This window comes from Meriones unguiculatus, chromosome 3, assembly GCF_030254825.1.
Source record: "Meriones unguiculatus strain TT.TT164.6M chromosome 3, Bangor_MerUng_6.1, whole genome shotgun sequence".
Taxonomy (NCBI): Eukaryota; Metazoa; Chordata; class Mammalia; order Rodentia; family Muridae; genus Meriones; species Meriones unguiculatus.
Window position 1 is genome coordinate 129,181,947 of NC_083351.1, and position 13,792 is coordinate 129,195,738.

The window sequence follows — 13,792 nt, forward strand, 5'->3', positions numbered from 1 at the left end:
TACTAACTACAAGTTTCACCTAATATTCCTGACACAGAGACTGAATTATTAAAAGGATCATGCCTGAGGCAGTTTTGGCTTTCCATCTACAGTTCCTGCCCTCTCCCTGTCTGTCCTAACCTCCTCTCCCCGGCAGCATGATGGTCTAGTCTAGGCAGCCTTTAGCTCTTGATACTCTCCTTGGGCTCAATTTTTGCTACGCTCCCTGAAAGCGGTAAACTGCTGATTCTGAAATACTGAAGCACACACACACAGCCCACTTAACACCTAATGTTTACTGGAAAGCAAGTGTTTATCAGGACCAAGATCACGGAAAACCGTCGGCTATTCAACGAAGCGTTCGCAGGTGCATGCCCTGGTGCTTGGAGCCAGGAACCGAGAGGACGTCTAGTCCGTGCCGCGGTGAGGGGCACAGTCCGGGCCGGAGGGTTCCCGGCCGCGCTGAGCGAGCCGGCTGCGGCAGGCGGCACAGTGAGTGGCGGGGCTGGCCAGCTGACCTCGGCCGGGAGGCGCGCCCAGTAGGCCAGCCGCGGTCGGCTCAGCGGCGGGCGGAGACGGAGGCCGAGTGGCCCGGAAGCCCGCGCAGCGCCGGCGGCCATGGCGGGAAGCGAGCCCCGCGGAGCCGGCTCCCCGCCGCCCGCCAGCGACTGGAGCCGCCTGGAGGCCGCCATCCTGAGCGGCTGGAGGACCTTCTGGAATTCGGTGGGCAAGGAGCGGGCGGCGCGGACGGCCTCCCGGGAAAAGGCGGAGGACGAGACCTGCGCGCTGACGCGGCTGCCGGTGAGCCGACACCGCAGGCCGTACAGAGGGGCCGCCCGGCAGCCCCCGGGGCCTGGGCCGGCAGAGCAGCCACTTCCGGGTGTGGGCTCGCCTGGAAGTCGAGCGGCCGGAGTCGCCTTGACGCTGACTCCTGCTGTCCTACCCACCCGCAGCGGGCCAGGGCTGCCCCACAGCCCACACTAGTGACCGGCGAGATACACACAGATTGTCAGTGGTCCATATAGGTTATCTGGAAATCTGGCTAAGGAAATGGGTTAGCTTGGAAAGCATTCATGTGTCTTTGTTCTGCACATCTTAATCTTTAGTCCCAGGTTTAATAGAATCCAGTTAGGGGGTCACCCAAAGCAAGCAATATATCCAATATATCCTAAGCAACATAGTTGAAAAGAAATGCAGTTAGAAGGACCTCAAGTTAGAACAGGCCGCAAAGAGAGTGCACCTTGTTTAAAGTTTCAGAGAAAGATAAGAAAATAAGGAGATTATTACAGTTCCTTTATCCCAGTTGGATTGTTGGTGCACCCCACTGACATTCGTTCTAAATGGAAATCACAGCCTTAGGTGCTCTCCAAGCTTCTCTCCTGTAGCCTTTGAAGCTGATTACTACACTATATAGAGAGACTGTTAGATAATAGATGCACATACTTTCATTCGATCTAGTGATGACAGCAGAAAAACCTCCACTCCACACATGTTTATTTTGAAGAATAAATTACTTATTAACTGCTATATCAAAATACACATGGGATAAATGAAAGGAATTGGTTATTTTGCTTGAAAAAAAAATAAAGGTGGTGGGATAAAGATATGAGTCAGCAGTTAAAAGCATTTGTTGTTTCAGAGGACCTGGGTTCAGTTCCCAGTGCCCATATGGTAGTGCTAGTTCCACAGCATTTATCTGACACCCTCTTTGGACCTCGGGGGGCACCATGCAGACATATGATGTACATATGTACATTTAGGCAAAACATTCATACACATAAAATTAAGTCTAATAATAAATAATAATGATAAAATAAAAAAGAACGGCGGAGCTTGAATTTTCAACATTTCAGGTGTGTCAGGAATCTGTGTTTAGATAATCTCTTTGATTTTTCTCTGGATAAGATACACTTAAGTGTTTTAAAGAACGACTCATTCAGGTGACCTTTGGTATAACAATTCTTTGTTGATTAAGTTACCACCAAACCGTTTCCCAAGGTAAATGATTCCTTTTCCTTTTTCTTATGTGCCTCTGTTTCAGGTTGATATACAGCTGTATATTTTGTCCTTTCTTTCGCCCCATGACCTGTGCCAGTTGGGAAGTACAGATCGTTATTGGAATGAAACTGTAAGAGACCCGATTCTCTGGAGGTATTTTCTGTTGCGGGATCTCCCTTCTTGGTCTTCTGTTGATTGGAAATCACTTCCAGATCTCGAGATCTTAAAAAAGCCCATATCTGAGGTCACCGACCGCACATGTTTTGATTACATGGAGGTGTAAGTATCTATTTCTGTAAATTAACACAAGATACTAAATTTTAAATAGTCCACATTAGTTCTGATCCCAATACTAATTTATCTAAATGTCAGCTTCTTAAAATTAGGGGTTGAGCTAACTGACTTATTTTTTTTTTAGAGGACCCTGACAGCTCTAATCTCATGTAATTTCCCTGTGGTGACTAACCAGTATCTGATTGATTAATTATATATGCGATACAGTTGGCAAGAAAGAAAGCATTTCTTAAAAATTCTCCTAATCTTTATAATATTTTCCATTTTGTTAAATGGTAAATGCATTTCCGTAAAAGAATCTTTGTCCTTTGGGTAAGAGTTGTTTTACTCGGCTAGACAGGATTTTTCACCTATACTTTCTTACTCAGCCTTTCTAATGTAGGTGGTGTCATGCCAGGTAATTTGAGATGATTGGATCAAAAAGTTCATGATCTTTTTAGATAATCTCAAATTCTACTGACACTTCTTTCTTTCTCAACTACTCTTATGTATATTTATTGTGTGTATGTGTGGGCAGGCACAAATACGCCATGGTACATATGGAGGTCAGAGGACAACTTTTTGGAGTCCATTCTCTCCTTCCATGATATGGGTCCCTGGGATAAAAATCAGCTATCAGGCTTGTCAATAAGCACCTTTACCTGCTCAGTCACCATAGGTTCTTTTACATGATTTTTATTGTTCTGATTTTCAGTGAGGTCTATTTGGGCCTCCCTCTGTTTTAATATTTTCAATGAGCTGTTGCATTGGAGATGATTAAAGGAGTGTTTACAAACTTTGATAGTAGTGGCTTTAGTAATATATATATATTTTTAATTTCTGGCATTTAATGCTGTCTATAGTCTCTCTTTTTTATGGGAGTCTCAATCTTAACATTATTGACAGTTTTGGGGGACTGTCCTAGAAATTGTAAGGTGTATGGTGATATCTCTGGATCTACTAAGTCGATGTTAGTAACACATCTTCCCCAGATGTAAAAATTAAATTGTTCAGCTGTTGCCTGTACTCTAGGATAAGGGATAAAATCTTTCTTAGGAAGAGAACAGTTACTATTCTATGTAATTAGTTTCAGCTATTCAAACAAGCATTAGAACAAGTGTTTCATGAAAGAAACTAAATAAAAGATAAAGCAAATACTGTTTTTTGGGGGGGAGGCTTCTGCAGCTTTATGATCACTTCTACTCTCTAGCACTTACTGTTTTTCCTTGCCATGGCTTTCTGCCAGGCTATCCTGTACTGTCTGGGAGGGTTGAGATGATAATTTTTATATTGCTGTGTCTTGCAAGGACTCAATAAATGATATATTCTCAAATGAACAACAAATTAAACATTTTCTATTTTATCTTCTAATTGTGACAATTTTATGCAGTTATAAAATGTGCTGTCCATATACGAGAAGAGCCTTGAAAGCCAGCCGTCCTATGTATGGAGCTGTTACCTCTTTTTTACACTCATTGATCATTCAGAATGAACCCCGATTTGCTATGTTTGGACCAGGTTTGGAAGAACTGAACACGTCTTTGGTGTTGAGTTTGATGTCTTCAGAGAACCTTTGTCCAACTGCTGGTTTGCCTCATAGACAGATTGATGGTAATTTTCACATTAATATACAATACAAAGTAATTTCAACACATGGAGCTTGACATTAGTATTAAAGAGACAGATTTTAAAATTAAATCTTGTAATAAAATATAGAAATTGGTGAATGGGCCCTTGGTTCCCACTAAATGGAAAAATTTGGTATAAGAAGTATGTTTTTTTTCTTACTTTCTCAAATTTTTATAATTTAGAGTTTAATAGTATGTTAAAATAAATTATTAAATTTCAGTAGTCTGTAGCATGTTTTCCATAAGAGAAATTTACCAAGAAAACCATTGAGCATTGATTTGCAAATTATATATATATATATAATATATAATCCATATACATATATATGGATTTTTTAAAAAAGATCTTTATTACCACCTCTCCCCTATAGAAAAATAATCCACAAAACAGCATGTGACCTTTTGGTAAGGTGGGAAAATATCATGAACATAATAGTGATACAATGTAAGATATGTTTTACTCATTGTATGGTCAAGATACAGAGATTTGGAACAAACCTTGGTCTTCCACAAAAGCCAGTGGATCTAAATGAGGACACAGACAAGTATTTAGATAATTAGAATATGATCATTTAGTTTCGAAATAGAAAGATAAGAATCCAAGAAGGCTGCACATGAAAGATGATACCTCCGAAGGCTCTTCAGGATTAGTAGATGTGTAGCCTTAAGACAAGAAGAAAAAAGCAAAAAGTTCTGAATGTTTATGACTCAGTTGATTATCTCTAAATGTAGAAAGGGAGGAGCTGGGTAAGGGGAAACAATATGTGGAGTGCCTAAGTATTTGGGAGCTTTCCAAGAAATTTCCAGAGTTGAGATAATCAAGATTTCATTTTAGAAAGTTTATTCTGGCTCCTAAGTGAAAAACTGATTAGAAGGGGCTAAAGAAGGTGTTGTAATATATGATTTAAAAAAAAAAAAAACATGAAAGGGGTCATTGGATGAAAGAGAATGAATCTTGAGGATGAAAATTGATACAATCAGTAAATTATGTAATAAGGATAGCTGCAGTTTCTGCCTTGGGGTTTATTTTGGGTAGAAAGTCATTCACCAGGGTAAGGAGTCACTAGGGGAGAATGGCTTTTTGTGTTTGTTGTTTGTCGTGGCAGGAAATAGGGATAGAAGTTGTTGACTCTGATAACTGCTGGGATTTATAAACAAAGATGAGTATTATAAGTAATCCAATTCCATTAGGTTCCACAAGGGCAGGGATCTTGTTAGTTTTATTTTTGCTTATATCTGTAATACCAGACATTCCATAGGTTCTACTCTATGGTGGTTTGTATGAGAATGGCCTCCAGAAGGTCATATATTCAAATAGTTGGCCCCCAGTTGGGGGAACTGTTTGGTAAGTATTAAGATGTGTGTCCTTGTTAGAGGATGTGCGCTACTGAGGGAGGGCTTTGAGGTTTCAAAAACTCAAAAACCATTCCCAGTTAGCTCTCTCTCTGCCTTGTACTTGTAGCTCAGATAAAAGCTCTCACCAACTGCTATAGCTTGCCTGTCTGTTGCTATCTATCCTCATTGCCATGATGGTCACGGACTCTAAACCTCTGGAATCGTGAGCGGCCAAATCAGATTCTTTCTTTTACAAGTTGCCTTGGTTATGGTGTTTTGTCACAGCAATAGAAAAGTAACTGTGACATGCACCCATGCACACAAACACACACACATATGCACATATGTGCACACGTACAGACCCAATTGGCAAATGCATGACTTACAGAGTATGTGCTTAGATCAGAAGAGCAAGATCTATAGAAATTAACTTGAAAGTCATAAGCAGTTTACATGGACTTGGAAGTTTAGGAGGCTGGAAAGATAGTGAGCTGCATTCTGAAGTCTACAGTAGGGAGACAGATGATTATAGATGACAGAGTTGGAGAAGGAGAGACTGCTCTCCAACTGAACGGTGTGTTTTCAGATGGAACTCTTCCAGAGGGTTTTGAGTAATGGTTTAGACAAGTCATGGGGAGTAGTGAACATCAGCCCGCTTCTTCATAGGGTAGTAGTAAATTAGCTGTTCTGATAACTGAGAATCCACAGCAAGAGAAGTATTACTTAAGGTGGGCCAGTTTCAGGCAAGGACTCATAGTAAGGCAATACTTAAGGAAAAGCCAGGAGACATGAGGAGATTTGATAATTATGAAATGGCAATTACATTTCCCTTACAGAGATGTAAGTGATTGCTTGAAAATACCAGTCTGCAAGTTCACAGAAGAATATGGGTTACACAATAAGTTGGGCTGAGGTTAGATGTGTTGAAATGATAATTTCTGGGAGTTAGACTGATTTTTAAAAAAGCAGAAAATTTGATTCTGTTTCCATGTGCTGCTTGTAGAATATTATGATGGAGGAATAGAGGATCGTGTGGTTTGCTATAGTAACAGCATTAGTACCCACAAGTTTGAATCTACACGTGTTTCCTTAGAATGGTGGCATAAGATGACATGACATAGCTTATTTAAATAGAGTTCAATAATTAATTGGATGAAAGGCTGGACTTGTCTCTAATGAGGTAAGTAGGGGCAGACTATTTTGGGTTTTGTTTATATGTCTGCAGGCCAGGGAGATGTGATCAAAGAGTCAGCCACTGATTTTATGTGAGATGCAGCCCCTGTAACCCCTTACTACGAAACCCACTTGGAAACTGAGCAGCCAATGGACTTCCTTTGAACAGAGTATCTAGGAATTCTCCATGCATGGTCCTTAGTTGGAGTATTGGTCTCTGCAGGGCCCCCTGGGCCCAGGTATTTTGGCTCTTGTGGAACATCTGCAGTTTGGGCTCAATTTCTCAGGCATGTCTAATGACACACCACGTGTTTATAAACAGTTTTTCCTAAGGGAAGAAGGGGCCCTCACTGAATGTCTACATGGATTATAAGAGCAATGGAAGCATAGAATATAGCAGTGAGTCAGTGTTGAGGCCATGCCCCAGGGGCTGCTGCTGTTTGTGACGGTGACTGAAGATGGGGTAGAGCCAAGCTGTTCATAGTTTTCTATCCTTGTTCTGCTGCCTTGTGAGTCAGAGTGACATACAACTTTTTTTCTTCATCACAAGCATTGCATTTTATTCCAAAGTTGCATATAACTTGCTGTTTTTTCCCCTTTACCCTTTTTGATTATACTGGATATTTTTTTTTCATTGGAATTTTTTATTATTGGCTTTTTTATATAACTGACTTTCTCATGTAGGTATTGGATCTGGAGTCAATTTCCAGTTGAGCAATCAGCATAAATTTAATATCCTGATATTATATTCAACTACCAGGTAAGGCTACCTGCTTGGTGGGCTGCCTGAAACAATTCAGCAATGAAATATTTTAGTGGGATGGAACCTATTTAATGTTTTTATTATATAAGCTTACATTTTTTTTTCTTGAAGGAAGGAAAGGGACAGAGCAAGGGAAGCGCATACAAGTACAGTGAACAAGATGTTCAGCCTACAGAGTGAAGGAGATGAGCAACAAGGGAGCCGCTACAGTGTCATTCCGCAAATCCAGAAGGTGTGTGAAGTGGTAGATGGGTTCATCTACGTGGCCAATGCTGAAGCTCAGAAACGTAAGCATGCTTGTATTTCTTCTTCAAGGTGCTACTACATCATTCTTTGCAAAAAAATAAAAAAATAAAAATCAGTTGTTACAGCATTAAATCTCAGCACTTGGGGGAGGCAGAGGCAGGCTGCTTGTTGTGAATTTGAAGCCAGCCAGGACTACACAATGAGTTCAGGACAGCGAAGGCTACACAGAGAAACCCTGCCTATTAATACACACACACACATAAAAACCATTGTGCCTTTTCTGGCCATTCTGGCCACTATTGTTCTCTAACCTTACTTTGTATTAGGATCACATGAAAGATTCCTAGAATGCCACATTGTGATAGATTTGGCCTGTACCCTGGACATCTGGATTTTATAAGCACCACAGAGTCCTGATATATACTAAAATTTTACTAGCTGTATTTTTTGTTTAGTTTTATATTTTTAAATTACTGATACTTTCTTTGCCTCTAATATAGTCAAATAATTTATGTAGATAACTGAAAATTTGTTGGTTCATTCTTACTCATATTGTAGAGATATATGGAAAAGTTATTTGAGTAGATTAAAGTCAATTAAATCATAGGTTGATGATATTCTCCATATACAATGAATAATTGTCATTGACAATATTGTCTTGATATGACACTGCCAGTATTATAATTTCCTCCCAATCCTTTGTGTACAAGTTATAATATAAGCATACAATAAATTATTTGTATACATATTGCTTATATATAACACACATAGTAATATAGTTTTTAATATGTTGAATTTAATCGACAATGAATTTATTTCTTTACCAATCTGTTAAGTTCTGGTGGCAATTATACTTAGAAAGTCTGGATAAATTATTCAAAAGAAAATAATAAGTTATTTTCTGTTATTATAGGACTATCTATAAGAGGAAACATTAGAAGCAAAATAAAGATTTACCTGATCAGCAAGACATTGCTGACTGACCAGTAGTTGTAGAGGTCAGACACTGTATTTGCTGGTGGAGATATGACTGAAAACTAAAACTGACAAAGAACTCACTTTTATCCAGTCTTCCACTTTGCTCCCAGTAGCCCCCCGTGAAACAGGTAGAAAAAGCAGGGTTATTAGTCTAGTTCATAACAGGCCTCAGATTCAATTCTGCCACACCCACGCCAGTGTCGACATAGTAGCATGTGCTACAGGGTGGGAGACTCGCTTTCTTCGGAAATTCGCTCCCTGGAAGGTCCCTGGCAGATTCATCCCACTTGGAAAAGAGACGTATTCTGAGATTTCTGTGCTTTTCGGGCGCAGTCTTGGGAATGGAATTTTGAATTCTTTGATCTTTCTCTGTGACTTCTGAAACAGCACAACTAATTTTATAAAGAAATTTATTATTAGTAGATTATTAAAGGCTTTAATAAAAATAAAATGTAAAAGGAATAAGTTTAAGAAAAGTAATGAATTAGATTTAGTATTAATAGGCAATAAGAATAGTGAAAAAATAATGGTTCCTTCTTAAGAAAAAGTAGCATGAGAAGTACAGCTGGCGGGAGTTTCCCCTCCCTTCAGCGCCTTGTTCCTAGGGGAGATCGTAAATCTTAAGCAGGACATATGGGAGGATGGTTAACAAAGGTGTAATTAGATTTTGATACAGAGAAAGATTTTGGCAGGCATCTGACTTAGCTCCTAACTTTCCTCTTCACTGGTTAGCAATAATGAAATTACATTTGAGATTTCTTTTTCTTTGTTTGCTTTGATCAAAAAGTTTTTAGGCCAAGATTTCTTGTGGGTAGTGCTTTATGTTTGACTACATTTTGAGTTAAAATGCAAACTTTGTATTCTTGGTAAAAGTCTAAATGTTCTGGGAAGTATGCCAATTTTAAGGTGCCTTTTGTGAAATCATTATAAAAATACTAGCTTGATTTCAGTAAAGTGCAGCAGAGCCAAAACCATCAAGGTGTCTCTGTCTGTCAATTCATCGCCGAATCCGTGTCTTTCTGTCCAAAGCCTTGTTCTCCTGTGGACACCGGGAGCCCGACTGGGCCGGTCCGTGGCAAATTCCAAGCATGATGGGGAAATATGTAAGATACAAAAATAGTCTGTACCTACTAACTGAATCTTGTCCATGAAGCTCTGCTAGATTTTCTATTAAAGGCATAGTGGCAGGACAGGAAACCTGTGAGTCCCTTTGTGAATGAGGCAGTGTTGATGAGCTGCTATGCAGGGCCACAGGGCCCCTCTCTTCTATACCAATTTCTCAAATGAAGCCATAGCTTCTTTTCTTTTTGTGGCTTTTAGAGACGGGGTTTTTTGGTGTAGGCTTGGCTATCCTGGACTCACTTTGTAGACCAGGCTGGCCTTAAACTCACAGAGATTCACCTGCCTTCCTGAGTGTTGGGATTAAAGGCACACACCACCACGCTCATCTTGCCACAGCTTCTTGTCAACTGTGGAAATCCCCCTGCCTCTTACCAGGCAGAGACTGACTGCTACCTGAGAGAAAGGTAGAAGTCAGTGCTCTTTGCCTGAACTCAGAGGTGGGGATCCAGTTTGTAGCAAGCGTGCTGTACTGAAATAAATATTTGCTTCTGACTCTGTGGAGGGGAAGGAAGTTTTCACAGAAGACCTTTCTGGTAGTACAGGGCAGAATCCAGTAGTCACACTGGGACGCCAAGAACACTTCCACTATTTATGCTTAGATGTTTACCATGCTAAGACTGAAGCTGGCATGTAAAGCTAAGCCTGGTTCTCACTATGTAGCCTGGGCTGGCTTTGAACTTATGGCACTTATTCTGTGCCTCAGCCTCCTGATTGATGGTGTTACAAGTGTGATCCACCACTCCTGACTGAAGATTTAGTCAGATTTAATGTCTCTGTTGACATTAAATCACAGTAGAGGCCAAGTCCACCAGCAATAGACTAGTTTGACTGGAATCAGTGTGTTGGTGGCATAGCAGTCACAGGAACATGCCAGCTACTAAGAGTTGGTTCTCTTTACCAGGCCTCTAACTGCTTTTCTATATATAACACCTAGCATTAAATCTAAAAGTTCAGAGATAGAGAAAGAAGCAATGGCTTGTACCTGTAGGCCAAGCTTCTCAGGAGGTTGCTGTATGGAATTGGCTTGAGATTTGTGTTTCCCACAGAATGTCAGTGATCTGGACCCTATAATAAAAGGCAGAATAAAAAATTTGGATGAAAATTAGACCGAATTTTACGCTCAGACTTTGGAAGTAAGACCCCTGGAAGAAAGGGTCATTAGACAGTAGCAGAATGTGTAAGAGTTAAGTATCGTGTCACAGACATTACTTTAAATGGTCGGTACAACTGAATGTTATTGTGACTGTATTTCTTTATTACATCATCTAAATTTCTATCCTTGAAAGACTATTTAATAGAATTTTGATATTTAATAGAATTTTGTGGCAAAACAATAAAGACAGTTTGTTGTGTTAAATCCTGCTAAAATTTTTTAATTTCTTTGTGTGCTATTTTCTAAATATAATTATTTTTAGACCAATTGTAAGCAATGAAAATCACATATTTTAACTTAAATTCCTTAGGACATGAATGGCAAGATGAATTTTCTCGTATCATGGCCATGACAGATCCAGCTTTTGGATCTTCAGGAAGACCAATGCTGGTTTTATCTTGTATTTCTCAAGCAGATGTAAAAAGAATGCCCTGTTTTTATTTAGCTCATGAGCTACGTCTCAATCTTCTAAACCACCCATGGATGGTAAGGTTCTAACTGCTCTAGTGACAAAAAAATATTTTTAGTGTACTTTCTGTTGTGTGTATTTATTTATATATGTACATATATGTTTGCATGTATGTGTGTTTGTGAGCTTTCTTTTACAGTAATAAATACCTAAGACAATAACTTAAAAAGAAAAAAAAAGTGTATTTTGTTTTTGTTTTTATTGTTTTAGTTCATGATCAGTTAACCTTCATGATTTTGAGCCTGAGCCAAGGCAGGTCATCATAGTATAAACACATGGCAGAGGAAACCCTCTATCTTGGAACAGAAAAGGAAGAGAAAGAGAGAGGGGCTGAGAGCCCAGTATGGATTCCAGGGAACATCCCAAATGACCTCCCACCAGTCATCTCCTCTTGAATGTTTTACCACTTCTAGTTTCTCCTCAGCTGGAGACCAAGCCTCAACACAAAGGACTCTGCGGACCACTGATTGGAATGATATCATCTGTCTTTAAAGTGAACTACTATTCTAAAGCAAATTTTAAGGGATTGATGGACAGTGCTAATAAATCTGGATTCATTGCCTGTTCCCTACTCTCCTTTTCTGTTGCAGGAACAGTAAAACAGTAGCTAGGGAGGTTTGAAGGATGCCACTCTTGAGGTTTACTCAGCATCAATGTATTATGTTTAAGAATCATAAAATACTGCTGTTTGGGGCTGAGGATGTAGCTCAGTGGTAAAGTACCTACCAAATATGCAGGAGCCCCAAGGGTTTGGCCCCCAACACCACAGCCAATGTATGTCTCAGAGTAGTGCTTTAAATTTTATATGAATAATGGATTATTTTCAAACAAAAGCTGACATGAAACTTTATAGATAAACTATTTTTAGACTTTAATGGTCTATTATCTTTTTATTTCCATCTTCTTTCATTGTTATTATTATTTGTTTGTCATTTTGTTTTGTTTTGTTTTTTGAGACAGGGTCTCATGGTTTGGCTCTGGCTATTCTGGTGTTTGCTGTGTACGCCAAGGTGGCCTCAAACTCACAGAGATCTCCCTGTGTCTGCCTCCCAAGTGCTGGGATTAAAGATCTTTCTCTTTTTTCCCCCCAAACCCAGCTAAAGGTGTGCTAATTTTGTTTAAAGTTCAGAAAGTCAACTGTTTATCTTCTTCAATTTTCACATCACTGTTTTGTTTATTTCTACTGCTATCTTGGGTATTTCTTTCCATTTCATAATTTGGTGGTGTTTTCAGCTCTGACTTCCCAAAACACCTGAGATACATCATTAGCATGCTTATTTGAAAGCTTATTTATTTACTGAAGCTTGGGCCCAAAATATGCTCCTACCCTTGAAACCTTGTGTGTGTGTGTTAATGAAGGTATTTTTTTCTCTAGCTTGCCCTTTTGCACTGTTTGCCATATCCCATATGTTTGGTACATTCCATCCCCCAACTTTATCCTAATTTCTCCAATGGCCCGTTGTTTATTTAGTAGCATGTTAAGTCTATATATTTGTCCATTTCTAACTTTTTGTTATTGTTATTATTTCTAGTTTTATTCTTCTGTAGCAATAAAAGTTCATTTTTTAAACTTCATTGTTTTTATTGTTGAAGATTTTGTAGTCTAACATAGGGTCTATTCTAGAGAATGTTCCAATCTATGATGAAAAGAAAAAAAAAGTATGTCTTCTGCAGCTTCTGGCTAAAATGTTTTCTAAATGTATGTCAGGCCCATTCAGCTCCAGCTAGTTTTGTAATATGTCACATTTATTAGTTGTCTGGTTAGACTGATTAAAAAGTGTTTTAGATTTTAAAGTAGATCCTTTGAAGGAATTGTTTTCTGGGATGTACAAGAAACCTGTCCCGTCCATTTCCAGAACTGAGTTTTAAGAATTAAGACCAACACTGAGGTAGTTAGAAGGTATAAGAGAAGAAGATTGCTTAGTTTACATGATTGCGCCATGTGGTAGTACTTGAAAAACTTACTCAAGCTTTATTCAGAGCATTCTATCTTAGCTCTTTTTTTTTAATATTGTCTATAAAAATGCTACTTGTCATAAGATTCTGGTTTGAACTGACAGCATTCTCTTTACTTGCTCACAGGTCCAGGATATGGAAGCTGAAACTCTGACTGGTTTTTTGAATGGCATTGAGTGGATTCTTGAAGAAGTAGAATCTAAGCGTGCAAGATGATACTCCTTTTGGACATTGGGAAGCTGCAGTTCATGACATATGTGTTTCCCGTCACCCTGCTCCTGCCTCTCTCTAGGAGGGCTTTATGCTGGACAGCTACTATGGCTGTGCTTCTGACACTTTACCATGAATGAGCTGCAAGTTTCAGTCCTACCACTTTTCCCCAAAATGAACTCTCACATTTTTGATAACTTTTATATTTTCTGTTTTTTTGAAAATATTAAATTCTGCAAAACAAAAGTTTGTGATTCTCTCTTTTCCCGAAATTTCTCATTTTGCTATCTAGCTTGCCATAATAGGAAGTAGTAAGCCTGCTTAGCATTCCATAGGATCTTTTCAGGAGACTCACTAACTGGTCATCAGAAAATGTTTCTAATCTGTTCTCAATAGAGACACTAGTTATGAAAATTTCACTCCACCTGCATTAATAGTATGGCTACAACTTCTGTTCTTTTTTTACAGAATAGAAAAAATATTATATTTGTACCATCTGTTATATTCCT

The 13,792-nt window shown here is 39.1% G+C and overlaps 1 protein-coding gene across 1 annotated transcript; it reads left to right on the plus strand.

The window, feature by feature from the left end:
• The first annotated feature begins 213 nt into the window (after positions 1–213).
• On the plus strand, positions 214–13,529 carry Fbxo4 (F-box protein 4). Its single transcript, XM_021660131.2, has 7 exons — positions 214–780; positions 2,021–2,256; positions 3,641–3,861; positions 7,071–7,146; positions 7,261–7,436; positions 10,959–11,134; positions 13,200–13,529. The coding sequence occupies exons 1-7, from the start codon at positions 598–600 to the stop codon at positions 13,287–13,289; spliced, it is 1,158 nt and encodes a 385-aa protein (XP_021515806.1). The 5' UTR covers positions 214–597; the 3' UTR covers positions 13,290–13,529.
• The last annotated feature ends 263 nt before the right edge of the window (positions 13,530–13,792 follow it).

Bases quoted from the DNA above. Each gene is read 5' to 3' on its own strand.
- Fbxo4 (XM_021660131.2), top strand. From the start codon at position 598: ATGGCGGGAAGCGAGCCCCGCGGAGCCGGCTCCCCGCCGCCCGCCAGC. The intron at 3,862-7,070 runs GTAATTTTCACA...TTTCTCATGTAG, and splicing joins GCCTCATAGACAGATTGATG to GTATTGGATCTGGAGTCAAT. The intron at 7,437-10,958 runs GTAAGCATGCTT...TAAATTCCTTAG, and splicing joins CAATGCTGAAGCTCAGAAAC to GACATGAATGGCAAGATGAA.